General features: G+C 41.4%; 1 protein-coding gene across 16 annotated transcripts; it reads right to left on the bottom strand.

The window, feature by feature from the left end:
* Window positions 1-230: 230 nt before the first annotated feature.
* Window positions 231-27,127, bottom strand: SLAMF6 (SLAM family member 6). Of its 16 annotated transcripts, none has more exons than XM_061120372.1 (10): window positions 26,998-27,127; window positions 15,950-16,273; window positions 13,290-13,553; window positions 12,693-12,812; window positions 11,962-12,000; window positions 10,780-10,859; window positions 8,765-8,839; window positions 8,269-8,312; window positions 1,951-2,021; window positions 231-1,345 (listed from the first exon to the last, which is right to left on the bottom strand). In XM_061120372.1, the coding sequence occupies exons 1-10, from the start codon at window positions 27,101-27,103 to the stop codon at window positions 1,338-1,340; spliced, it is 1,131 nt and encodes a 376-aa protein (XP_060976355.1). In that variant the 5' UTR covers window positions 27,104-27,127; the 3' UTR covers window positions 231-1,337. The 16 variants fall into 16 exon arrangements, 14 of the variants coding, with proteins under 14 accessions (XP_060976355.1, XP_060976357.1, XP_060976352.1 ...); XR_009688996.1 differs by lacking the exon at window positions 1,951-2,021 and adding an exon at window positions 2,520-2,694 and having other exon boundaries at window positions 1,270-1,345; XR_009688994.1 differs by lacking the exon at window positions 231-1,345 and adding an exon at window positions 2,520-2,694 and having other exon boundaries at window positions 1,977-2,021.

Raw genomic sequence — 27,127 nt, 5'->3', positions numbered from 1 at the left:
TCCATACTTAGCACCTGGCACACAGTGAGTAGTTCAATGTTTATTGAATAAATAAATAACAGCTATTTAGTAAAAAATTTTATTTGTAGTCATTGAAATGGTACTTTTTGTCTTCTAATTGTAGAATTATAATTTTTACTATCTTTTTCAAACTACATATCCTGTCCACTGTAGTAAATAGGCTCTTTTCCTGTGCTCTTCCTCCCTTGAAAATATCTATTCTAAGAAGTTTAATGTTAAAGTTTCTTTTCCCTTTGTCTTCAATTGTTGTGAATTCACCCTGTGATTTGGATTGTTATCAGACCCCAAGAAGTGCTTTCATAGAGATGCTCTCCTTTTCTTGGGTCACTATAAGCATTAATTAAGGTTAGTCTAGAAACTAATAAAGGGAGAAAGAAAAGTAGAATTTAAGGTGATTATAGGACATTCAGGAGATATCCAGTCAATAGGGAGGGGATATCTGTCTGTTTATGGAACAGGAATCATAAGAGAAGCCAAGTTAAGGAGAGGTAAGGAAGAGCCAGAAAGATGGAAAAGAAAACTAGGATGGTGCAACTGAAAGGGGGAAACTTACGGGTGGGGAGGATTCTGTGAGGTCAAATGCTGCAGCGAGCGCCAAGATACAGAGTAAAGACCTCTGTGTCTAGACATTGACACTTAGGACTGCAGCTTCAGGAGAGTGGTGAGGCTAGATGTGAGGAAGTGAAAGCTTTTACATTTGCCATTCATTCCGGAGCTCTGATAGTAAAAGATCAGTGATTTTGCTCCTCTCCTTCTTTCACACAGGGATTATCTATAGCCCATCTCCGGGAAGAGGAAAGTAAGGGGTCATACTCGCTTCCTCTCTCATTGACAAGTCACTTCTCAACCCATTGTCATCACCTTGAAATTCAGGATGAAACGTCTGTCTAGCGACTCTGGAACAGGGTTCCCTTCTCTCTGTCCCACATCCATCTGCAGCAGTCTTCTCATACACTGGAGAGGTTGGGTGGTTCTTTACTAAAAACTTCAGGTAAACATTCTAAAGCCACATAGGGTCCAAGTGTTGTTTTGAGGGTGAATTGGGGAGTGGGTAAGGAAAATCAGGCATTGTTATCTTGGGTCTGGCTAATTTGCCCCTTTTACCAACATGATGTGGGGCAAAGCTTCATGGTTTAGTCCAGGAGTTGAAAACTTAAACATTTACCAGGCAGATATAATAAATGAAAGAAATAGGCAAGCCAGGCCAGGGATGAAGTGTAGAGTGCAAGTCCCATTTAGAATAGGATTAATACTACTTCCCAATGACACTCAGCACCAGATAATTGTTTCCCTGTAGAAATGTGGTTCCACTGTGGTCAGATATCTGGAAAACATTAAAAAAAAAAAATTCAGGATCTTTAAGTGAATTGTTCTAATTTCTCATGTTACTATTTTGCTTTTGCATTTCCTTATAAATTTTATTTTCATGTTACTAATTTTTAAAAAAGCACTGTGGGAGCCAAACACCTGTAGATAGAATCCTGGTCTCCAGCTTCCAATTTGTGATTTTTTTTTTTGTTTGTTGCTGCACAGTTTGCAGAATCTTACCTCCCCAGCCAGGGATTGAACCTGGGCCCTTGGAAATGATAGCAAAGAGTCCTAACCACTGAAGTGCCAGGGAATTCTTAGTTTGTGATTTCTGGTTTAGAACATAAGAAAGTATGCCAAGAAAATATTTCAGTCCTTCCTTAATTCATACTGGCCACTCCCCACCTCTACAGTACTTCATGGTGTCCTGGGCTCCTTTTTCTAAAGCACTCACTGATTGATTCTGAATTATTTTTCCTCCATCTTTATCTGTTGGCCCCAAGGGAAATAGAAGGATGGGCAATACCCAAAAGATAAGAATGAGGAAAAGACTGTGTAGCTTTTGCAACTCTTTTAGTTTCTCAAATTCACAAGAAGGCTATTGGTTTTCTCTTACAGTACCTGAGATACCATGTGAGGTTCTGGAGAATTTTCTATCTTCTTGGAATTTTAAGTCCAGTGGAGATGTATGTCTAGATATATGGACATATAAATCATAAAATTACATAAAAGCTTATAAAATTATAAGCTTTATAAATAATTGGGAAAATACAGGAAGCTGTGAAATCATATAACAGACAGCTGACTTAACTGGGTATGAGGATGAATGTGTCAAAGAAGACTTCTCTGGAGAAATGATGTAGAAGCTAGGTCTGGAAGACTAAATAAGAATTAGCTAACCTGCTGTGTGTGCTGTGTGTCTTTGTGTGTATGTGTGTAGAAGGTATTGCAGAGGGAACTCATTATGTTAAGCCACAGAAGCAAGAGAGTTTGGATAATTCTAGGAGCTGAATTAAGACCTGTGTGATTGGGATGCTGTGAAAGAAAGAGTGACAAGGTAGTAGGGGTCTTGGAGGCCTTGCCGAAGGTTTGGAACTGCCAGTTGGTGTGACTGGGGTCTGCTTAAAAGGGAAAAGGACTTTTCTTCCTTTTTATTACCTTTCCAGGACAGCCAATCACAATTTTCTTACCTCAATCAAAGCCGTTTAGTGGTGATGCATTTTCCTCCATTTTATTAAAGAACAAGCTTATTTTCTGGACAAAGAAAAAAATCTTTGCTAGAAATTTTGTAGGCATTGCATGTTTTCTTCCCTGATTACAAATTTATCTTTTGGGAAAGGAGCACGCAGGTCTTCATGGGTTTGCCTACAGAATAGTAGATTAGTTACAGTTGGTTAATTCCTTTTGTCTCCCACAAGAAAGAAAAAGGTAATTAATTACATGGTGAGTGTTGGGTGGTTTTCAGGCCTAGAGAGAGCTCTGACTGAGAATGTCCCATAGCACTGGTGCCATTTACTCTTATGAGAAACAGTAGTAGAAGGAAAGGCTTGGAGAGGGAAGTCCAGAGATTTTAAATCTAGAGGTTTTTTTTTACCCCTCCTTTTTGACATCTTAAATTTGATATGTGAATTAGGGGTGGAGTGGAGATTCCAAATAGACAGTCTGTGAGATAAGGCCAGAGCTTAGGGTTAAGATATAAATTTGGGAACCATTAGCTTATAAATTGTATTAAGGCAATGAGAATGACTGACGTGATATAAGAAGAAAATGTAGGTAGAGAAGTAAAAGGGGCCCATGTCTGAGCCTTAGTTCCAGTCCTTACTGGTCCTGCATAGGTGAAGGGGGTTCAGAAGGAGACTGAGAAGCAGCTAATAAGGAAGGAGGAAAGCTAGGGGAATCTGGTGTCATAGATTCCAAAGGAAAAGAGTGTGTCATTGGTAATACATATGGAGGAAGTTTAAAAGGTTCAAGGAAATATAAGAATCAAGAAGTCTATCTTTTATTACCTGGTCTATACTGAAATGTAAGCTTAGTTTTTCTTATAAGCTCTTTTCTTATTTATCTCTTAGATATTCACAGACACGTTTCTAGTTCTTCTTTTAGTAGTGATTCCCTAGAGCTATCCAGACTTAAGGTGAATTCTGGTAGACTTCCTACTCTTGATGATTTAGCAGTCCCTCCCATACCATGATTTCTAATTGTTTTTGCTGTTTTTGGGCATCCTAGATGTTGAAAACATTTCTCTACCTGCCCTGACTTCCACATTATTCTCATTTTTTCCCCTTTGAAAAACCTTGGAAATCTTATTTTTTTCTTGATTTCCTTGAGAAAAAGACACTCTCTACCAAAAGAAATTTCCCCCAAGAGAATTCAACCCTGATAAAAAGGAGGATTATTTCTCAGATGAGGTAAATGAATGGAATTAGAAAATTTGAGCAGAGACAGGATAGGAAATAATGTGGAAGTGGTATACACAGTGTATCATTTTTCCTTTCTTATTGTCCTGAAGGCCTGTAAGAAGATTATATTAGTTCAAGTGAGAAACCCGTATGCAGGACAGGAAGCAACAGTTAGGACTGGACATGGAACAATAGACTGGTTCCAAATAGGAAAAGGAGTACGTCAAGGCTGTAGATTGTCACCCTGCTTATTTAACTTATATGCAGAGTACATCATGAGAAACGCTGGGCTGGAGGAAGCACAAGCTGGAATCAAGATTGCCGGGAGAAATATCAATAACCTTAGACATGCAGATGACACCACCCTTTTGGCAGAAAGTGAAGAAGAACTAAAAAGCCTCTTGATGAGAGTGAAAGAGGAGAGTGAAAAAGTTGGCTTAAAGCTCAATATTCAGAAAACTAAGATCATGGCATCCGGTCCCATCAGTGGAAACAGTGGCTGACTTTATTTTTCTGGGCTCCAAAATCACTGCAGATGGTGATTGGAGCCATGAAATTAAAAGACGCTTACTCCTTGGAAGGAAAGTTATGACCAACCTAGACAGCATATTAAAAGCAGAGACGTCACTTTGCCAACAAAGGTCCGTCTAGTCAAGGCTATGGTTTTTCCAGTGGTCATATATGGATGTGAGCTGCTGCTGCTGCTAAGTTGTTTCAGTCGTGTCTGACTCTGTGCGACCCCATAGATGGCAGCCCACCGGGCTCCCCCGTTCCTGGGATTCTCCAGGCAAGAACACTGGAGTGGGTTGCCATTTCCTTTTCCAATGCATGAAAGTGAAAAGTGAAAGTAAAGTTGCTCAGTCTTGTGAGAGTTGGACTACAAAGAAATCTGAGTGCCGAAGAATTGATACTTTTGAACTGTGGTGTTGGAGAAGACTCTTGAGAGACCCTTGGACTGCAAGGAGATGCAACCAGTCCATTCTAAAGGAGATCAGTCCTGGGTGTTCATTGGAAGGGCTGATGTTGAAGCTGAAACTCCAATACTTTGGCCACCTGATGTGGAGAGCTGACTCATTTGAAAAGACCCGATGCTGGGAAAGATTGAGGGCAGGATGATAAGGGGACAACAGAAGATGAGATTGTTGGATGGCATCACCGACACAATGGACATGGGTATGGGTAGACTCTGGGAGTTGGTGATGGACAGGGAGGCCTGGTGTTCTGTGGTTCATGGGGTTGCAAAGAGTCAGACACAACTGAGCAACTGAACTGAACTGACTGAATAATAACAACAGTAAAAATACAACAATAATGATGGCTGACTCTCAATTGATTGAGCTCTTTTATTTGCTAACCATAATGCTAAGCGTTTCAGGTGAATTGTTTTACTTAATTCTCACAAAACTCCATTACTCCATACACTCCATTTTATTTATTTATTAAGAATATTTACTGAACATTTGCTATGTGTTAGCGATATGGTGATAAACAAAATTGTCATGGCCCCTATTCTTGAAGAGCTTATGGTATAGTAGGAAAAACAGACATTAAACGAATGAAAATAAATATTTAATGACACATAATAAATGACATAGAAGGTGTGATAGAATAATAGGGGGATGTATTTCAGATAGAAGGGCACGGGAAGGTCTCTCTTGGAATGTGACATAGGTAAACTGACACCTAAAAATAAGGAGGACCCAGGCACACAGAGGAAAGGCCTTGAGGCAGAAGTAAATAACTCTATTAACATAGATCATTCTTTCCTCTAATAAGGGAGCTAAAAGAAGATCTCAGGCTAAATAAAGATAGTGGAGGAAGAATGATGCTAGTTGAGGGTGGGATGGACCAGACTGTCTAAAGCCATGTATACTCAACTTTTATCCTGAGTGCATTAGCAAGTCTTGAAGGATTTTAGGCAGACAAGTGAAGGATCTGATTAATGTTAAAAACAATACTTGGGCTATGTCATAGAGAATGGATTGGAGGGAGCCAAGAGCAGATATTGGGGAGAATTGCTCTGAGTTTATTGCAGCATTCAGGTTGAGAGGGTGATGGTTGTACGTCGGATGGTGGTTGCAGATTTGGAGAAAAGTGGAGAGGTCCACTCATTGGAGGTTGAGTCCGAAGGGCCTGGTTATAGAGAAGCTGAGTTCAGTTCAGTTCAGTTGCTCAGTTGTCTTCGACCCTTTGCGACCCCGTGGATTGAAGCCAGTGATAACTTAGGGTCTTCGTTTGTATAACAGGCCTGATCCACAGCTAGCTTCCTTTTTCAGTGTAGGAGGCCAGAGCTGGAAGAGGTTAGGTAACAAGTTCCAGGAGGTACATCTAGTAAATGATGTATTATGATAAGAGCATGGGGTCAGCTCCAGAGAAAATACACATAACCAGCACACTGTGTTCCCTCCCAGTGAGTCACAGTCCTGCTGCTTTCTAAAAGGAGAGAACTGGTTGTCTTCTGAATTATAATCTCTCTGCCAACCATGAGTCCATTTGCTTAGTTACCTAAGAGAAAGTCAATAACTAGACTTGTTTTTTTTTAACCCTTTCCCCCGGTAACCGTAAGTTCATTCTTTAAGTCTGTGAATCTGTTTCTGCTTTGTAAATAAGTTCATTTCTATCATTTTTTAAAAAGATCTGCATATCACTTAGTATAAGAATCTCCAGGTCCACCCATGTTGCTGCAAATGGCATTATTTCATTCTTTTTGATGGCTGAGTAATATTCCATTGTATAAGTGTACCACACCTTCATTATCTATTCTTCTATTGACATACACTTAGGTTGCTTCTGTGTCTTGGCTATTGTAAATCATGCTGCAATAAATGTTGGAGTGCATATATTCTTTTGAACCATGTTTTTCTTCAGATATATGCCCAATAGTGGAATTGCTGAATCTCATGGTAGCTCTATTTTTAGTTTTTTAAAGGAAACTGCTTACTCCATTGTGGCTGTATGAATTTATATTCCCACCAATAGTGTAGGAGGGTTCCCTTTTCTCCACATCCTCTCCAGTATTTATTGCTTGCAGATTTCTTTGGCTATTCCGGGTCTTTTGTGTCTTCATACAAATTTTAAGATTTTTTGTTCTAGTTCTGTGAAAAATGCCATTGGTAATTTGGCAGAGATTTCATTGAATCTGTAGATTGCCCTGGGTAATATAGTCATTTTGACAATGTTGATTCATCCAATCCAAGAACACAGTATATGTTTCCATCTGCCTGTGTGGTCTTTGGTTTCTTTCATCAGTGTATTATAGTTTTGAAGTACAGGTTTTTGTTTCCATAGGTAGGTTTGTTCCTAAGTATTTTATTCTTTTTGATGCTGTGGTAGATGGGATTATTTCTTGAATTTTTTTTCTGATCTTTTGTTGTTGATTTCTCTGCATTAATATTGTATCTTGCAACTTTACCAAATTCATTGATGAGCTCTAGTAGTTTTCTGGTTGCATCTTTAGAATATTCTATGTGTAGTATCATGTCATCTGCAAACAGTGATAATTTTACTTTTCCAATTTGGATTCCTTTTCTTTTCTTTTCTTCTCTGATTGCCATGGCTAGTTCTTCCAAAACTATTTTTTTTTCCCCGTTGGTTTTTATTAGTTGGAGGCTATTTTGAATAAAAGTGTCGAGAGTGGACATCCTTGTCTTATTCCTGATCTTAGAAGAAATGCTTTCAGCTTGACTGTTGAGTATGATGTTAGTTGCAGGTTTGTCACATGGTAAGTCACTTCAGTTGTGTCCAACTCTGTGCGACCCCATGGACAGCAGTCCACCAGGCTCCTCTGTCCACAGGATTCTCTAGGCAAGAATACTGGAGTGGGTTGCCATTTCCTTCTCCAAGGCTTGTCATATATAGCCTTTATTATGTTAGGGTAGTTTCCCTCTATGACCACTTTATGGAGAGTTTTTTTTTTTCAATTTTATTTATTTTTAAAAATTTATTTATTTTAATTGGAGGCTAATTATGTTACAATATTGTAGTGGTTTTTGCCATACATTAACATGAATCAGCCATGGGTGTACATGTGTTCCCCATACTGAAACCCCCTCCCACCACCCTCCCCAAGAGTTTTTTTAAAAATCATAAAAGGGTGTTGAATTTTGCCAAAAGCTTATTCTACTTCTATTGAGATGATCATATAATTTTTATCCTTCAATTTGTTGATGTAGTGTATCACACTGACTGATGTGCAGATATTGAAAATCCTTGCATTCCTGGGATAAATCCCACTTGATCATGGTGTATGATCCTTTCAGTGTATTGTTGAATTCAGATTGGTAGTATCTTGTTGAGAATTTTTGCAGGCATATTATCTGATGTATATTTTGGCCTGGAGCAGATTAGAAAAGGTTATTTGGGTCATATTCTGGAAATGATGTTATTCCTTAAATGTTTGACCTGGGTAAGCAGATTCAAGTCTGATAATCCTAGATATTCAAATTATGTGGTCAGTCAGAAGCCAAGCTCTGTTCTTTCTCGTGGGATCAGGAGCAGATATGTAATTCTGAAATTCCTTTGAAGTCTTTCAGAAACTTACATGACGTTGTTATGGGCAGTTGTCCTGGAATAAATGGGCTTTCTCTAATAGGAAAAAGAGAAAAATAAAGAAGGTCAAGAGAAACCAGAGTGTCAGGCCATTCCTCGTGGTTATAGAGGTGTCTGGAAGTCACTATGGGCAGATAGGGATATTCATAGCCTAAGGTAAGATTAAATTAAAAGAAAAATAAGTAGCTTACATCACTTTGCTATACAGCAGATATTGGCATAACATTGTAAACCAACCATACTTCAAATAAAAATAAACAAACAGATGTATATTTTTAAAAAGTAGGTTAAAAACTCAGTTAAGTGTGGTGATCCTAATATTAATACAAGATAACTTCCTGGATGTGTTTTAGGTATATCCTGAGACTTTCTGTATCCTGTATTTCTGGCATCTGTAAAATGGTTCCTTTACTATTACTATATTTGCAAAATCTTAGGTGTGAGAAGAGAGGTAAGAATGTAAGAACAGCTGGAAATTATGGGCTTACCTCTTGGGGATGATGAACTTCAGAATAAATTGTGTTGGAGTCATTGTTTTTCACAAGTTTTGAGATTTCTGCTTCCTGTAGAACACAATCATATTGATTTGGCTTACATAAAGAGATATGTACTCATGTACACATATATTCACATAAAGAGATATAAACTCATGCAAACAGATATATTCTTGGGAAAGGCAGTGTGACAAAAGAGGGATGATGTCAAAACTCTTCAGGAGGAAGGCTACGGAGTGTTTAGCAAGAGGAACTAGAAACCAAGCACCACTAGCTCTCAAATTTGTGAAGGATTTCCTTCACCTTTCCTGAGCCCCAGACTGAAACACAGCACGCCAGGAAACCAGTGGGCTCATGAACCCGAGAAAGACGGAAGGGTGACCTTGTTGGCAGGTGGTGTGAAGGAAAGAAAGCATTCTTGTCCTGCATTCAACTCTACTCTCTTTCCTCCATTTTTAAGAACTAACCTACAGGGACTTCCCTTGTGGTCCACCTGTTAAGAACCTTCCTGCCAAGGCAGGGGACGTGAGTTTGATCTCTGGTTTGGGAGGATCCCACATGCCATGGGGCAACTAAGCTCATGTGCCACAACTACTGAAGTCTGCGCACCCTAGAGCCCATGCTCTGCAAGAAGAGGATTCACTGCAAAATGAGAAGCCCACACACTGCAACTAGAGAGAGTAACCCCTGCTCACTGCAACTAGAGAAAGACTGTGAGCAGCAACAAATACCTAGTGCAGTCAGAAAAAAAAAAAAACTAACCTACACTGCCACATGGTTATTGTAGTACATCTTTGGTCTCAGATCTTTACTACCTATAACTGGAGGTATTGCCTGCTCTATTTTGCCCCTGTGATTCTAATAGCCTGGCCATCATGTCATTGGGGTCTCCTTGAATATGCAGAACTGTTAGAATAGGAATACCTTGTCTTAAGAATGACTCTGCTTGGAATAAAAACCCTGATGATAACAGAAGTCCCCCATGCTCATAGTTTTTGGCATTTTAAATGAATTAGGGTATATCTAGGGTGTTATTAAAACCTCTGAAACTCTCCAAAGTACCATGTTTTGCTAAAGAAAAAGTTAACAAATTTGTTGGAGATTAGATGCTTGGTTTGTTGCGAGTGATTCATCTTGTCATCAAGAGAAAATTGGAAAGGCAATTGAAATATCTGAGGTGAGAGCATCTCTTGTTTTCTATCTTTAAAGAGCCAACTTTGCAAACATCTGTAAAGGGCTTTGTGAGGGGAGATTGGCTGTGGAATCCAAGATTTCTAGCTAGACTACTGCTTCCATCATTGAAGAATGCTGGCTCTCTTGGCTTATTTTTCATTAGATGTGGAAATTGGTCTCCCAGGATGTGTAGTGTTATTTAGAAATGTACCCTCTGCCGGTGCTTTATTTTGGGGCTGATGAAGAATTACTGATGCATGATGGGGAGTTCCTGGTGCCTGACCAAGGGCATCCTGTTATGTTGCTAGAAGGGAGGGGACAATTGAGGGCTGCTCATGTCTTTAGTGTCTTTCACAGTTGAGGGATTGCCAATTCTTGTCACTCTTTCTCTCTTAAGAGACTCTTCTGAGCCCTGCTATTTCCCCTACAAAAAGATGAAAAGCCCACTGATACAGAATTGTGTCCTTTGGGAACTCTCAAACTTAACAACTTTATCCATCCAGCAGATATTTACTGGGCTTCATGCTAAGACACAGGGGAAGAGAGAGGAAGACATAATTTTCACTTCCAGGCAGCCTGTAAGTAAGCTGAAGGGACATGACTTACTGATGCATCACATAGTTAGATTAAGCAATGTAAAGCAAGGTATGACTAAACATTTCACTGGCATGAGAGCAAAAGTGTGTAGAAAGGTCCCACACATAACTCTTGTTACTGCCTTCACTTCACTTCTGCGGTGTACATCATTTGGATTTAGTCAGATAATTGCGACAAGTTCATTAATAATGACTGTAAAAATAATGACCATGATGGAGTATAAACCCGAAAGTACTCACCCTGTTTGAATGGGTGACCTGAACATACACAGTGTTCCCTGAAGAGAAGGAAGCGTACTCTAAGTTACTCACAGTTTCTGCTGTTGACACAGGAAGACACAGTCAATGACTGAAGGACTCTGGTCTGCCCTCCCAGGACCTCATCAACCCCACATCACTCTCTGGCCCCAAAGAGGTAGTTGTTTGAAACATTACCCTTCCTTAGGGTACATTCATTTTCCCAGTCTTGGGAGTTCAGGGTTGAACCAGAACCTTTTCAGCTATTTGATCTATTTCTGACCTCATCTCCTGGGGGAACGTAGTCTTGAGCTACCCTAAAGCCTCAGAGTCTCTCTGGATTCACAGGAAGGGAAGCTTCTGGGACAAAACAGCACTGGCTCCACAGGAGCTAGAGAATCTCATTGGTGAGCATAATGGAGCCAGATTGTCTCGCATTTATAATACTATCCAACTTCTCAGAGCTCCTTAGAGTGGGTTTGATTATATTAGAGATGAGAAACTGGAGGCTCAGAAAGTTTTACTGCCTCGGTGCAAATTTACACAGGAAATGATCAAATAAGAATTTGAATGCATGCCTTCTGATTCATAGCTCAGTTGGTAAAGAATCCACCTGCAATGCAGGAGACCTGGGTTCGATCCCTGGGTTGGGAAGATCCTCTGGAGAAGGGAATGGCTACCCACTCCAGTATTCTGGCCTGGAGAATTCCATGGACTGTACAGTCTGTGGGGTCACAAAGAGTCAGACACGACTGAGCGACTTTCACTTCAAACTCAATACCCAAACTCTGGCTGAATAGAGTGATGGGGTCAGGCAGTCATCTCTGGTCATTTGATGCTCTAGTCCTGTCTTTACACTGCGCCTGCTGTTGATAATGGACAGGCCACGAGCCCTTTCACTGGCACTTAGTCTCTCCATTGATAGGATGGGGAATGGCCCTAATCCCATCCCAAGAAATTGCCTGAGTGACCAGTTTGCATTCTTGTAAGGGACCCTGTAGGTCCCACAAGGGACAGACTTGCACAATTCCAGGTCTTCTTCCCTTGCACCATCTGGTCCATCTGAATAATGACATTCTGACCTCCTCCTCTCTCAGTATCTAGCTCTCTGATCACCCCACTTCATTTTCCATTTGGCTCTTGCCATCTGTTTAGTGACTGGGAACTAAGACTCTGGAAGCTCACCAGGACACTGGGTTTGCTGAGTAGAGAATTGAAAGAAACCTGAAAAATAAAATCAGGGAAATTGAAATCTGTGACTGTAGTGAGATAAGCCTCCCACCCTCTACCCCGTAGGTGTCTCTCTAGAGTAACAGTCCCCAACGCTTTTGGTGTCAGGGACGGTTGGTGGAGGGGGTAGTTTCAGGATGGTTCTAACACATTATATTTTTGTGCAATTTATTTCTATTTTGTGGCCATCTCAAGATATACTGCCTTGACTTTAGGTTAGATGTCTCATTCCTATGAGAATCTAATGCCACCCCTGATCTACAGGAGGTGGGGCTTAGGTGATGTGAGCGATGGGGAGGGGCTGGAAATACAGATGAAGATTCATTCGCTTGCTCACTGCTCACCTCTGCTATGTGAACTGGTTCCTAAGAGGCCACCGACTGGTACCAGCCTGGGGCCTGGGTGTCAGGGACCCCTGCTCTAGAGGATGTGGTGGGAAAGGGGCCCAGAAGGGAGGGCAGGCAGGCCCCAAGGCTGGGTCCTGCATTTTCTAGTAGGACACTTTCCTTAAGAGATTAGCGCATGTGTATTCACAGCCCAGGTGTCGTCCCAGTGGACTGACTGAGCCAGGTTTGCATCCTCCCCCCGCCCCCTTTATCTGTCTTCTACAAGACAGAGTCTTGTAACAACCCCAGACTCTAAGTCTCTGAAGCCTGGGAGAAGTAACAATAAGAAGAAAGGAAAACCTGCTACTTTTTTCCTCTGAACAAATATTAATATCAATGCAATGAAGAATATACATGTCAAAACAACCACAATGATAATCCATCTGATATCCAGGTATTCATTTTTCCCATTAATAACACCTGAAAAGAAAAAAAAAAAAAAAAAGAAGCTGCATTTGAGACACATCGAGCGAGGCCCAGAGTGGTATTTTAGAGCCTCCATTGCATCTCTTCTAGACCGTCTTTGGGGGTTGGGTGGGTTCATCTATACACAGAGGTTCTGGGGGTCTGGGCAGGATTTCTGCAAGTGGGAGTCTCATTTAGGCTCACAGGGCAGGGTGGAGCCTGGTAGAGACAGAGAGAAGAAGCAATCTTGCCCTCCTAAGGACTTTGCTCTTGGGCTCTGGGAGGCTTAGAGAAATGGTTGGTGGAGGGGGAGGGAAAAGGAGGGTGTTCTAGAAGAGTAAGAGACCCAGAGTTCCAGGGGGTGTCTGTCCTCTCACAGCATCACTCAGCCGTCTCCCATGGGGCCACTATTATAGGAATCATAAAGGGCATGAGGGACACCCCACACCCCACAACACTCAAGGCCCTCAGAGAGACCCGAGATGGACTTACCTTTACAGACACTCTTGTCAGAGACAGAGGAGGATAAATTGCTGACAGGATTCTCAGCTATGCAGGTGTAGGTCACTTCACTGAGGCTGTTGGGGTTCCAGGATACAGAAAGATTTGCTTCACTATGAAATGGATTTCCTGCTACCTCCCACCTGAACGAGACGTTATCATTTGGATTCTCCACAGAGCAGGCCAGCTGGATCTCACAGGTACTATTTTCAGACAGTTTGGTGTGATGGGCAACTTGTAAGTTGCGCAGTCGTCCTGTGTGCAGAGAAGAGGCCTGGATGAAGGACAAATGGCTTGGCTCAGCCCTCTGTGAAAAATCTCTATCACCCCCATGTTTCCATGTATCCCACCTGACACTGCTGTATACTCTGTAAATAACTGCATGTTCTGCCTGACTGATGGGGTTGAGGCCTGCGGTGACCAAATGGTGAGGGACGTCAGCATGAGACAGAGTAGGTGGTGGAAGAGAAGGAAGGGGGAGACTGGAGTTTCTGCCAGCTAGTCAGGTGATTTTGAGCTGATAACTTTAATTTTTGGAGCTCCAGTTTATTCCTGGGGTCCTTCCTGCCCTTGTTCACTGACCCTTGTGTAAAGATAATTTGGAGACTATGCAGCCCAGCCTTAGTTCAGAAACCAGAGGAGCAGGTGCATGAGCCCTGTTTCCTCCATTATCAGAATTTTCCTAGCTGGGATGGAAGATAAAAGCTTAACTTACTTGGAGAACCAAATTTCCCACAACTTTATTGGGATATTGGTTCTCATTGGATCTGGTGCTGCCTCAAATGATAATAAAGAGATCTTGATGCAGAGTGTCAGCAAGTCAGAAAGGGGTGTGTTGAGAACTAAAGAATTAGGGAAGGAAGGAGTGCAGAAACAGAGCAAGCAAGCAGTTTATGGGAAGGAAGAAGTGCAATGTATTTGGGCCTTTGAGAATACACATGATGCAGATACTTCTGAGAGCGGAGACCAGAAAATATTACCTAAGATTGTGTCAGAAGCTGTGAATCAGCGTGAACATGGAGGCGGTACAGGAAAACCTTCTGACCTGGACTTGGCCCAAGGGTTGAAATAAAGATGACCCAGCAAAAACTGGAATGACTCCAACTATCTCATTAGAAGAGATTAGGCAAAGCATTAAGTTTAGCTAACTGAGTAAGGGTTGTGGAACATACCTTGTTCAAACAGAATTTTCATGTCATGGCAAGAGTGGATTTGGAGTTAAGAAGACCTAGGTTAGAATCACGGCTTTGTCATTTACTGGCTACATGACCATGGACAAATTTTAGTCTCTGCTTGCCCCAATTTCTTCATCTGTAAAACTGGGCAATAATACCTACTTCTTGGAATTATGAGAATTAAATGAGATAGTACATAGCACAGCAATGGCAAATGTTTGGCTTGAATATTTACCTCCTTCAACCAATGTCCATTGCTGACCTCAAAAACCTATATTGATATCTTACTCCACTTGATGAATATATAATTACCCACTTGACATTTCCACCTGAACATAATGTATACCCCCAAGTCAACATGTGCAAAAATATCCTCTAATTGTTCTCCACCCCCCAAGAGTAGAAGCCAAAGTCCTTCTGATGGCTCCCAGAGCCTTAGATGATGTGGCTCCCTATTCCCTTACTGACCTCATTTCCTGTTACTCTCTCTTACTCTGCTCCTTGATGTTTGAGCCTGTCAGATGCAGGGAGGGCCTGTCCTGGACAGCTCTTCCCTCAGATATCTGCATGGCTCACTCTTTCACCTGCAACTGGCCTTGGCTCTAATGTCATCTTCTCAATGAGGCCTATTATAACCCCTCCATTTAAAACAGACTGCTGTGCTTTCTGGCATTTCTGGTGGTCCTTATGCTGTTCTAATCTCTTTTTCCATGAGTTTCTCTCATGGCTTACTTACTGTGTTCTTTGTTCATATATTATGTGTATTTTTATTATTGCCCCCATATCCTCTACCCAGAATGTCAGCTCCATGAGGTCAGGGATCTTTGTTTTACTCACTGATGTATCTCAAGGGCCTAAAACAGAGTCTCAAACATCATTCATGGTTAACAAATACTGTTGACTCAGTGAATAAACTTAACATGACTCATATTTTTCTTAACGCTGAATCTTACTCCCAATTAATTGATATTGGCCCATAAGATCAAATCTTTGCTATTTCTAGCCTAGTACACATAGATTAATTGGTCAATGTTTTAAAAAGCTGATAATTTTTATCTTAAAATTCCTTGGCACAATTGTAAAACATGTTGGTGTACCTTACGTTTGTTTTTGTGTATGTGCTTTTGAAGGAGAGGTACTCCAAAATGCCTTGGGAATGTATTGGCATTCAGTCTCAGGAGTGTGGTTGTTGCAGAAGTTGTACTTGGTCTTCTAAATAGTCGCAGAAGAAACTTGTCTCAACAAGTATAACAGAGCCTGGTACAGGGTCAAGGAGTCATAAGATTTCGGTTCTAACCTCAGCTCTGTCACTAACTGCTGTGCAGTGTCATTGAATTGTTTTGTTTCTGGACCTCAGTCTAGCTCCAAATGCCATACATTTTACCACAAGTCTATAGTGCATGTTTGCAGTCACATAGAATTGAAATATGTACTATTTTTTAGTCCATACAAAATTAAGCCCGAGTTTTGACTCACTGAAGATCTGCAGGTTATAATCGGTGTACAGAGAGGAGGTTGATGTGGTTATCTGGGCACGGTAATGTCCCGCGTCTGCCATTGTCAGATTGTTGAGCTGCAAGGAGTAGGACTCGATGATATTCAGTCGATCTTTCCGTGTTGGATCAGTCACCTGTATTTTTGCTTCTTTTGGCCATATGAAGATGACAGAGTTTCCCTTGTGAAGCCAGGTGATGGACGAGATATTCTCTTTCACAGGAAACTTTGAGGGGAGAGTTACAGACTCCCGCAGGACCCCGTTCACAGCCAGTGGGGTTGAGCTGGCTTCTGAAACTGAGTTCCCTGTGAACACAGAAAGCAAACTGTTGTAACTCTTCCTTCCCTCCCCCTACTTCCCACGCCCTTTCTCCTTGCTGCCAGTCTGTTAGAGCTCACTGATGCTGAAGTCCAAAGATAAGATGAAGAGGAAAAGAGCTGGGAGGAGTGCTGAAGTAGACAGTCACAGAGGCTCCACCAACAAAATGCCTGGCACCCTTGGTTGATGAGTAGTTGGTCCCAACCAGTCTACTTTCCCACACCAGCTGGTCACACCTGAGCCATAGCCATACTATCTGACCCCAGCCTCTGAGTTACCTGGGCATGAGATGGAGAGGGACAACTGTATCCAATCCCTGGCACAGATTTCAGAAACTGCAACTCTTTACTGATGAAATATAATTAAAGCTTTAGTAAATACCTGCTGTGTTCAACATAGTAGGCTTGTGAGATTTAAAGGACTAATAACAGGAATTTACAGCTCTTATACATTATTTCACCTGATGCTGACAACAATTCTGACAGGCAGGATGAATATTATCATATCCATTTACAGAAAAGGATCTGAGGCACAGAGTAGTTAGCTAATTTTCCTAAGGTTATCCAGCTAAAGAATAACAGAGTTGGGATTCAGATCCAACTCCTTTGACAATGTTTTCTGCTCCTTGCATGATACCAGAAGATATCTTTTCTGCTCCCAAAAGATAATTGTCTAGGAGTTGAGAAGATAAAAACCGATAAGTATAAAATTAATACATATAACTTCAAAGTAACATGTAATGGCTACACTCTCATGAGCCGATCTCAGAGCCATTAATGTTTGAGCAAAAAAGGTGAAATGGTTGCAATCATTTTTAAAGAAGATTCTTCCTTAACATCTTTTGCCAAATTCCTAGCACTTATTATACTATTTTGTAGCCCTCTGTTCTCTTGTTAACTTAATCATCTTATTTAATAGTTATCTTAATTATCTTTATATCTGAGCACAGAGCCTGATTCAAAGTAGGATCTGGAAATGTTTGAGTGAATCAATGAATAAGTAACCACTACCACTAGGATTCAGCAATATGTGAACTGAGAACTTCCAGGTGTTCAAGCTGGATTTAGAAAAGGTAGAAGAACCAGAGATTGAACTGCCAACATCTGCTGGATCACAGAGAAAGCAAGAGAATGCCAGAAAAACATCTACTTCTGATTCATTGACTACGCTAAAGACTTTGGCTATGTGGATCACAACAAACTGTGGAAAATTCTTAAAGAGATGGGAATATCAGACCACCTTATCTGTCTCCTGAGAAAGTTATATGCAAGACAAGATGCAACAGGTAAAACTGGACATAGAACAACAGACTGGACAAAATTGGGGAAGAAATATGTCAAGCCTGTATATTGTCACCCTAATTACTTAACTTATATGCAGACTACATCATATGAAATGCCAGGGTGGAGGAATTACAACCTGGAATCAAGATTGCCCAGAAAAATATCAGCAACCTCAGATATGCAGCTGATACCACTCTAATGGCAGAAAGTGAAGAGGAACTAAAGAGCCTCTTGATGAGAGTGAAAGAGGAGAGTGAAAAAGCTGGCTTGAAGCTCAACATTAAAAAAAAGAGCTAAGATCATGGCATCTGCTCCCATCACTTCATGGCAAATAGATGGGGAAAAAGTGGAAGCAGTGACAGATTTTATTTTCTTGGACTCCAAAATCACTGCACAGACTTACTGCAGCCATGAAGTTAAAAGATGCTTGCTCCTTGGAAGAAAAGCTATGACAAACCTAGAAAGCATATTAAAAAGCAGAAACATCACTTTGCTGACGAAGGTCCTTATAGTCAGGGCTATGGTTTTTCCAGTAGTCATGTACGGATGTGAGAATTGGACCATAAAGCAGGTTGAGTGCTGAAAAATCGATACTTTTGAATAATGGATACTTTTGAGAAGACTCCTGAGAGTCCCTTGGACAGGCAAGGAGATCAAACTAGTTCATCCTAAAGGGAGTCAACCCTGAATATTCATTGGAAGGACTGATGTTGAAGCTGAAGCTCCAATACTTTGACCACCTGATGCGAAGAGCCAACTCATTGGAAAAGACCCTGATGCTGGAAAGATTGATAGCAGGAGGAGATGGGGGCAACAGAGGATGAGATGGTTGGATGGCATCATCAACACAATGAATATGGGTTTAAGAAAGCTCTGGGAGATAGTGAAGGATAGGGAAGCCTGGCGTGCTGCAGTCCATAAGGTCGCAGAGTTGGGTGTGATTTAGAGACTCAACAGTAACAACTGTTATCACAACCTCAAGTTTCTTAAGACCCCTTAGTTCTCAGGAGAGAATCTGAGTAGGGGAGGAAATGTCTCTTAGGAATTTTGTGCTCAACTTCTGGGTGAGCTCACACTTCCTCTCTCAAATTGTCATATGCATGCCTGTCACATAAACACTGCCATAAACTTCACCCCTTACTACATTTTTCCATCAGCATTGTAACATGCTGTTGTTTGTCATTTGACCCTTCTTCCATCTTGGAATCACATGCACGAATACCACAAAGAAAATCTTGAGTGAAAAAGGAAAATTCAGATACAAATAGAATACAGTGACATGCTTCCATTTATTTAAATTTTAAAAACAAGCAAAATAAGTCTATTCTTTTAAAAGCTGGGATAGGGTTACCTTTGAGGAGGAGGGAGGGAGAGCTAGTAGGAGGGAGCATAGCGGGGGTTTTCTGGCCTGCTGGTTATGTGCCATTTCTTAACCTACGTCTGGATACACAGATTTGTTCATTTTATGATTATTCATTGAGCTGACACTTAGGATTTGCAGTTTTCTCTATTTCAGTAAAAGAGGTTAAACAACAAAAAGCAAAACAAAATAATTGCAATGGCCTATGCGGGACAAGGGCTTCCCTGGTGGCTCAGATGGTAAAGAGTCTGCCTGCAGTGTGGAAGACCTGGGTTCGATCCCTGGGTCAGGAAGATCCCCTAGAGAGGGAAATGGCAACCCACTCCAGTACTCTTGCCTGGAAAATCCCATGGACGGAGGAGCCTGGCAGGCTACAGTCCATGGGGTCACAAAGAGTCGGACATGACTGAGCGACATCTTTCTATGAGGGACAGAATGATCTGATTCTTTTTCTCTTTGGCATAATTTCTTATAACTCTCCACCTTCTTCCCTTCCCAGCTCACATTATGCTGGCCTGGTTCTTCCTTGAAAGGCCAGGGTTGTACACTTGTAATTGCCTCTGTCTGGAATGCCTTTCCCCCAGGTGTCCACATGGCTCCCTCTTTCATCTATATAAGGGCTTTAACTCAAACTTGCCCTCTCAAGGAGGTCTTCTATAACCACACTTTCCGCACCACCAGTCCTCACTGCTGTACACTCACTGCCTTTGAATTTGTTTTTCTCTGTATTATTGTCTACCACACTTTGTAACTCGCATATTTGTTTTACTGCTCTTTTCCCCTTCCACTAGAACATAAGCTCCATGAAAGCAAGGATTTTTATCTGGCTTGTTCACTGTGGTGGATGCTCTTGAACAGTGCTTGGCACCTAGTAGGCCCTGGTGGTTCAGGGAAAAGAATCTGCCTGCAATGCAAGGGATGCAGGAGATGTGGGTTCAGTCCCTGGGTTGGGAAGATTCCCTAGAGGAAGGCATGGCAATCCATTCCAGCATTCTTGCCTGAGAAATCCCACTAACAGATGCACCTGGAAGTCTGCAGCCCATGGGGTTGCAGAGTCAGACATGACTGAGAACGAGAATGAATCCTGTTAAGTGAATGAGTGCGTCACCACTCCTCATCTTGGAGTTTCTGTGCCAGGATGTTTAGGTCCAGTTCCTCTTTGTAGAGAATCTTGGCATATCCTGTGGCCCCAGGACTCTTTAGGAACTGTTCTTCTTTGTCTAGTACAGACTTTTAAGCTTCCTTTGTTTTTACAGATTGAAATCCTTCATTTATTTAGCAATCATTTTACTATTTGCTCAGCTTGATGCCAATTCGAACTTCCCTTATGGCTTAGCTGGTAAAGAATCTGCCTGCAATGTGGGAGACCTGGGTTCGATCTCTGGATTGGGAAGATCCCCTGGAGAAGGGAAAGGCCACCCACTCCAGTATTCTGGCCTGGAGAATTCCATAGTCCATGGGATTGCAAAGAGTCGGACCCAACAGAGCGACTTTCACTTTCACTTGACTCCCCTGGTGGTCCAGTGCCTAAGACTGAGCTCTCAATGCTGGGGCCCTGGGTTTGATCCCTGGTTGGGGAACTAGATACAACATGTCACAACTAAATAAATAAATAAAAATAAATATTCTGGAGAAGGAAATGGCAACCCACTCTAGTACTCTTGCCTGGAAAATCCCATGGACGGAGGAGCCTGGTAGGCTACAGTCCATGGGGTTGCAAACAGTCGGACACGACTTCACTTTCGCTTTCACTTCCATGCCAATTCAGTGAGTAAAAGTCTTAGAAATCATGGCATTGAGAGCATATTTATTAGATTCCTTTCATATACCAGTTTCTTGGCTGATGACTGTGAATACAAATATGAATAAGACCCTGTCTGTCCTCTGGGCTCACTTTGTGGTAGAGAAGCCTGACCGGTAAACATGCAGCTATGGTGTGGCGAGTTAGGCATCGACCTAGGATAGAGTTTGCTTCCGTACTGCCCTCCCATCACTGATTTCACCCTGCACGCTCAGTATCAAGTGTTTCTTTCTCTTAGCCATAATTACAAGGTTGCTTTCCTCTATTTTCCATACTCTTGAGTGTAGGGATTATGCTTATTATCTCTGCAACCCTAGCTTTTAGCACAATTTTGAGCCCAATAAATGTTGAGTTGATAAGAGGTATATGCTCTATGGGAGTGCAAATAGTGAAAATGATGGGGCAGGAAGGGTTGGAGGTTGTCAGGAAACACATCACAGGGAAGATACCATTGTAGCACGGCTTTGAATAAAAACAAGAGGTCCTTCACTGCTTGATTATTTCAAGAATGCCCAGCTCTTTATTTGCTCTGCTGTTCCCTTTGACTGAAACACCTTGCCCACATTTTCCCCTCGGGTGAGCTCCTATTTATCCTCTAAGGGTAAGTTCAAATTGCTTATATTTGTGGGGTTTTGCATCAGTCCAGGAGAGTAGAAAGCAGTTTGTAGTGGGAGAAGAGGAAAAGGTGTAGGAGGAGAAGGGGTTGGTAGGAGTAGTTCCCTGCAGGTCTAAGAATAAGATTTAAACCGCTGTGCTTAAGGAAGGTGAAGGTCAGAAACTGCTTTTGAAAAAGATCAAAATTACTTTTGAAAAAGTTCAAAAGCTCCTCTGAAAGACTTGGACTGAAGGAGAACTGTTTGGGGGTCCAGATGATGGAGTATGGCCGAGAGAGCACAAGAAGGTATTTTTCTCTACTCTACCTGGAATCAGCACTGATACTTTGGGAATGTCCTAGTTCTGTATCCTTGGCATGAACATTGATGTTCTCTGCAGAACATTGAGGTCTCCCCTAAGTGGTTCAGCTGATAGCAGATTTAATTAGGACTAGAAACAGAAGAGGCTAAGAATTGGGAAGATGCCTCATGACTGCAACAGAAGGCTGCTTTGGGGATCCATGGGAAGTTCTCTTATTAGTCACTGGGGGCCACTTGGAGCATGGGGTTGGTGCTGAGGTCTTGCTCATCCTCTGGTGTGGATGTTGAGTCAGCAGAAATTTGGGGTATGTTTGTTTACAAGTTTCACTCACTCTGGGAACATGAGTAGTTTCTTCATCAGCTCATTAAGCCCTCAGAATCTGGCCCAGGGAAACTGGAATACCGCATAGGTTGAGATTAGAATGTGAAGTGTCTTAAAAGATTATCTGAATGATTTTTTTTGAATGTAGGAAGAAAAATGGAGTATTTCTGAGAAATGAGAAGGAATAAAGAAAGCAGGTAAGACTGAGCTGATTCTGAAAAAATGTCAGAGAAACTTTGGGTCATGTAAGCTAGGGGACTGGCTCAGGCCTATCTAAAGAGAGATATAGTGGGCTGTTTCAGCTCAGCATGAAACACATTCAGAAGGAGGGTAGAAAATATATGAATAGCCAATAAGCACACGAAAAGATGCTCAATATCATTAATTGTGAGGGAAATGCAAATCAAAATCTCTATGAAATGTCTTTACATCCACTAAGATGGTGACTAATAATAATAACAACAATAAAAATAATTGGAAAATAAGTGTTGGTAAGGATGTGGAGAAATTAGAACACATTGCTGGTGGGAATGCAAACTGGTACAGCCACTGTGGAAAAATTATTTAGTGATCCCTCAAAAAATTAAGTACAGCATTATCATATGATCCAGCAGTTTCATCCCCAGAAGAACTGAAAACAAAAACTTGTACAAAAGTCATCATAATATAACTATTTGAAAAAGCCAAAAGCTGGAAACAGCACAGATGAGTAGGTGTGTGGATAAATAAGTTATGGTACACACATACAATGGAATATCATTCAGCAATAAAAAGGAATGAAGTATCGCTACATGATAAAATAGGAATAAACCTTGAATACATTTTACCAAGAGAAAGAAGTTAGACATAAAAATTCACAGATTACATGATTTCATTTATATGAAATATCCAGAATAGGTGAACTTATTGAGACAGAAAGCAGATAAATGTTTGAAGGGGGATAGTTGGGGAGAGAAATGAGAAGGGATTGCTTAATGAGTACAAGGTTTTCTTTTGGGGTGATGAAATGTTCTGGAGCAATAGAAGTGGTAGTTGCCCAATGCTGTGAATTCACTAAATGTCACTGAATTTGTACACTTTAATATTATTATTTTATGTTTTGTGAATTGCATCTTAATGAGAAAAAAAAAAAAAAGGGAGAAGGACAACAGTCTGTGCATGGAGACCCAACTGAGGCTGGATCTGGAGTGAGGCCGAACACTGGGAGGTGTGAAAGGCTGGCAGTCCAGTGGGCACTGGCTGCAGACTCTGAGAGGTGGAAAGACCCAGCTGTTCTTGATGATAATCACAAAATGTAAAACAACTCTCTGCCTGTCGTGAGCAACAATGAACACTGATAGGTGCGGATGGTTGGTAAGAAGTAGATAATGTTGCTCAGGGGAAGGGAAGTCATTGAATTATAGTCTCTGAGCAGAAAAACCTGCAAAGTTTTTGGCTCAAAACCTCAGAATCAATGGTTGGCCCATGTGTATTGGTTGTAACATATATTTCCTACTACTGTTATCTCTTGAACATCAGAATTCCTGTATCTGCTTCTTGCAAACACACTCAAAGAACTAGTTCTTGTTTCTCCATCCTTCCATCCCCACTGTGGCTAAAGTCTCATGTGTGGTCCATGGAACAGCACTGGTGTTGCTTGGGAACTTGTCATAAATGCAGAGACTTAGTCTCCTTTCCAGGATCAGCATTATAATAAGATCCCCTAATACTTTGTATGCATATTAACACTTAATAAGTTCCTACCTAGAAAGAATTAAATGTAGAAGCAAGTGAGATTCATTTTCTCCAGGGCATGATGATGTTTGATCTCAATTATATCTATTGGAATTATTTCTTAACACGGTTTATCTTTACAGCTAAATTTCCTAAAAGGAGCAAGTTATGGTGTCTGGCCCCTTGAAAGAATGTAGGCTAGCATGAGTCATCTTCCTTCATGCTTGCTTCAAGATTGATTTTATTTGTACCATACTCTTCTCACAGTGGTTTTCTTTCCCTTCCTTAATCATTCTAAACTCTTCCCTGCACCAGGGCCTTTGCACATGTAATGTCCACTGCTTTGAAAGCTTCTTCATTAGACTCCTCCCTTGTTTGACTTCTCTTTAGATATCAGTTGAGATGCTTTCCAGAAAATCCTTTCCACACCACCTCCATCTAAAGCAGGTCCTCTAGTTTTTCTATCCCATGGTCCTGAAACCAAGCAGGACCCTGTGGGGCTCATGGACACCGAAGCCTTTCTGTCCTGCATACCTTGCTTGTAGGGAATAGACTCCAGCATTCATGACCTTCACATCTTCCCTGGTGGCTCAGACGGTAAAGCGTCTGCCTACAATGCGGGAGACCTGGGTTCAATCCTTGGGTCGGGAAGATCTCCTGGAGAAGGAAATGGCAACCCACTCCAGACTGAGCAACTTCACTTTCACTTTAATGACCTTCCCTGAGTTCCTAAGGGCAGATTATAACAATTGCTAATTTGGAAAGGGAAGGGATGCAGACACAAGGGAGGAGCAGTAAAAACAATGGTGCAGCCTTGGGGAAGGGTCCTGGTTCTGCCTTAAGCATGCACAACAATATCTTTGAGCTCTTTATACTAATAGAACTAACACTCCCAACAAATGGAAGATGCCAGCACTCTTCATTCCAGATTAAAGGAACTAGAGACTCTCTTCTAGAAGACCACCTCAGGCCAGATTAAAGGAACCATAGAAACTCATCAAATTATCTGAGAAGAGATTAAAATAGTACAGGCCCTGCACACACCCTAATCTTATTAGCAACCCTACCCTTGAATGGTTGCTATAAAACTCCTCGCCAAATCCTCCCAGGTTGGAACACATGGTTTTTGAGAGCAGAAGCCTGCTGTGTCTCCCTTTTCCTGGCAAACCAATAAAACTATTCTTTTCTACTTCACCCAAAACTCTGTCTCTGAGATTTGATTCAGCAGCAATGCACAGGGGCCAAGTTTTCAGCATCAATACCCTGCTTATTATCTTCTTAGTATCACAGTTTATAATTACAAATACATTTATGTGAACATATAGCTGTTTGTAAACTATGCAGCATAGTAAAATGGTTATGAATAGACTCTGGAGCCAGTCTCCCTAAATTATAACCCCACAAATTACTGCTTTCTTCCTGGACCTCAGAACACCTGCAAACACATTCAAGTATATTTCATTTCCTATATCAGCCTCACTTCCCCCACAACAGTGTGACATTAAGCAAATTATTCAAGCGTTGTATGCCTCATTCCTCTTCCTTAAAGTGGGGATAGGAATAGTGTATATTTCATAGGGTCCTTATGAGAAATATTCATGGGAATGGGGAGAAAAATGGGAATTTTAACCTGAGGACAATCAGAATATTGAATTCTAGAGATGAGTTCAATTTTGCAAGGAGGCAAAGACAGGGATCTCTTGTCTTTGCCTCCATGGCTCCTGGGCAGGGAGTAGCTCTTGAATGCATAATTTTTTTCTCTTTCTGCTCTTGTACATATTCCCCAAGTTTCTGTCCTCCTTACAATTTTCTCCTTAGCTTTATTTATTATTTCTATGCTGTGAGTTCAAAGCCTCCAGCCTCAGCTCTACCTCTGGTCCTAAAATTCCAGCTACTTCCAGGAAATCTTCTCACGAATATCACACTAACATCTTAAAATTAGTAGGTCCAAAGTTGAAATCATCTTCTCATCATGGCTGCTCCCTCCCCCCTCTCGACTTTGTAAACTTTCTGGCTGTTCTGTCTGAAATGTCACTGCTCCCAATATTTAATTTCTCCTTTCTTTGCTTGATTTATTTCCTCCTTGTCTTTTATCACTATCCAATATACTTATTTATTTTGTTTCACCTGTTTATTTTGTTTACAGTTTGTTTCCTCTGCTAAATGTTAACTCTGTGAGGACAGAAATGTTTTTCTGCTTCATTCATGGTGTGCACTCAGACCCTAGAACAGTGCCAGGCATCCAGTAGGTGCTCAATGATTGCTTATTGGATGACAATGAATTCCCTGCCACCCTCATTCCCATTGCCAGGTAATTAGCTAATTCTACATCTGTGGCGATTCTTGCTTCTGTCCTTTCTTTTGTGCTGCTGCCATTTTGATTCAACCATCACTGTTCCTCAGAACTATCACAAGACCTTGCCACCTACTGGCTAATGAAGTCTGTGCAAGTTATTTCAAAAGGGGATAATAATAGCACAGGCTCCTAGAACTGTCAAAAACGTTACGTCTATGATGTCAGTATAGCATTTGACCCAGTGCCTGGAACAGTACGAGCCCACAGTGAATAGTAACTAGTTTTACCTGCTACCCTGGGCTAGTTCTGGGATAGCTTTCTTGTCTTGTCTCCTGCCCCTTCCTGCACTTTGGCCCCAGCGGACCACTTGTGTTTCCCCAAAACCTGACATGAACCTTCAAGTTTTACACATAATGGACAGCAGGGGATGAGAGGCATGTAGGATCTGAGAATTCCTGTCTGGCAGATTAGGTATTGCTGGTCTAGCTAGTCCCTGATTTGCATCAAAGGAGAGGAAAGCTGGAGAGTAGTTTTTTCAAAGTATGCAAAAACCGAGAACACTATCTCAAGTGTTTTAGTTGGGTTCGGAAATTTCAGCTAAGCAGAACCATAGATTTTCAATATTTTCAATGAGGCTAAGAAGGAACATGTCGCCTACTTGTGATCCCACAGTAAGATAGTAGCTACTCTGGTGAGAAGGCTTCTTTTCTTAACCTTAGCTCTCTTTATACCACAACATGCTGGTTGTAGACCCCCGTCGTGTCTTAGAAAAGCTCATTTCCCATGCCCCGTCATATAATTCATTTAAATGAAGACACAGTTCAAGCTGTTAACTCTAAATGATCTCAGGCTGTAAGCTTTTAAGTTGAGAAGCAATGACAGTTTATCAGGCATCTCTGTGAGCCCCACCAGATCCCTTAGTAGAGATACAGACAGACACCTACATGTAGGTGATTTAGATCGAGCAAACTGCACAAAACCAGGAGTCAAACATGACTACATGGGTATACTTCAGCATTTACCTGGGCCAAGGAAGGAGACAAGCGTGAGAGACTGGATCAGCCGTATCATGCTCTTAGCAGTGGAGAATGGTGTTGGAGGCTTCAAGACTGTCAGCGTTCTTGCCATTCTCTCATAAACTGAAAGTGCTTC

Source organism: Dama dama, chromosome 20 (genome assembly GCF_033118175.1).
Source record: "Dama dama isolate Ldn47 chromosome 20, ASM3311817v1, whole genome shotgun sequence".
NCBI lineage: Eukaryota > Metazoa > Chordata > Mammalia > Artiodactyla > Cervidae > Dama > Dama dama.
Note: the sequence above shows the minus strand (reverse complement) of the source record. Positions and strands in the feature narration are given on the sequence as shown.

What these genes read in the sequence shown, in the direction of transcription:
- SLAMF6 (XM_061120369.1), bottom strand. Translation starts at nt 27,103, where the DNA reads ATGGCAAGAACGCTGACAGTCTTGAAGCCTCCAACACCATTCTCCACT. An exon ending in TGTCTCCTTCCTTGGCCCAG is followed by an intron (nt 16,274 to 26,997) that starts GTAAATGCTGAA and finishes CTGTGTTCACAG; the next exon opens with GGAACTCAGTTTCAGAAGCC. An exon ending in TCAGCAAACCCAGTGTCCTG is followed by an intron (nt 10,860 to 11,961) that starts GTGAGCTTCCAG and finishes CTGTGTCAACAG; the next exon opens with CAGAAACTGTGAGTAACTTA.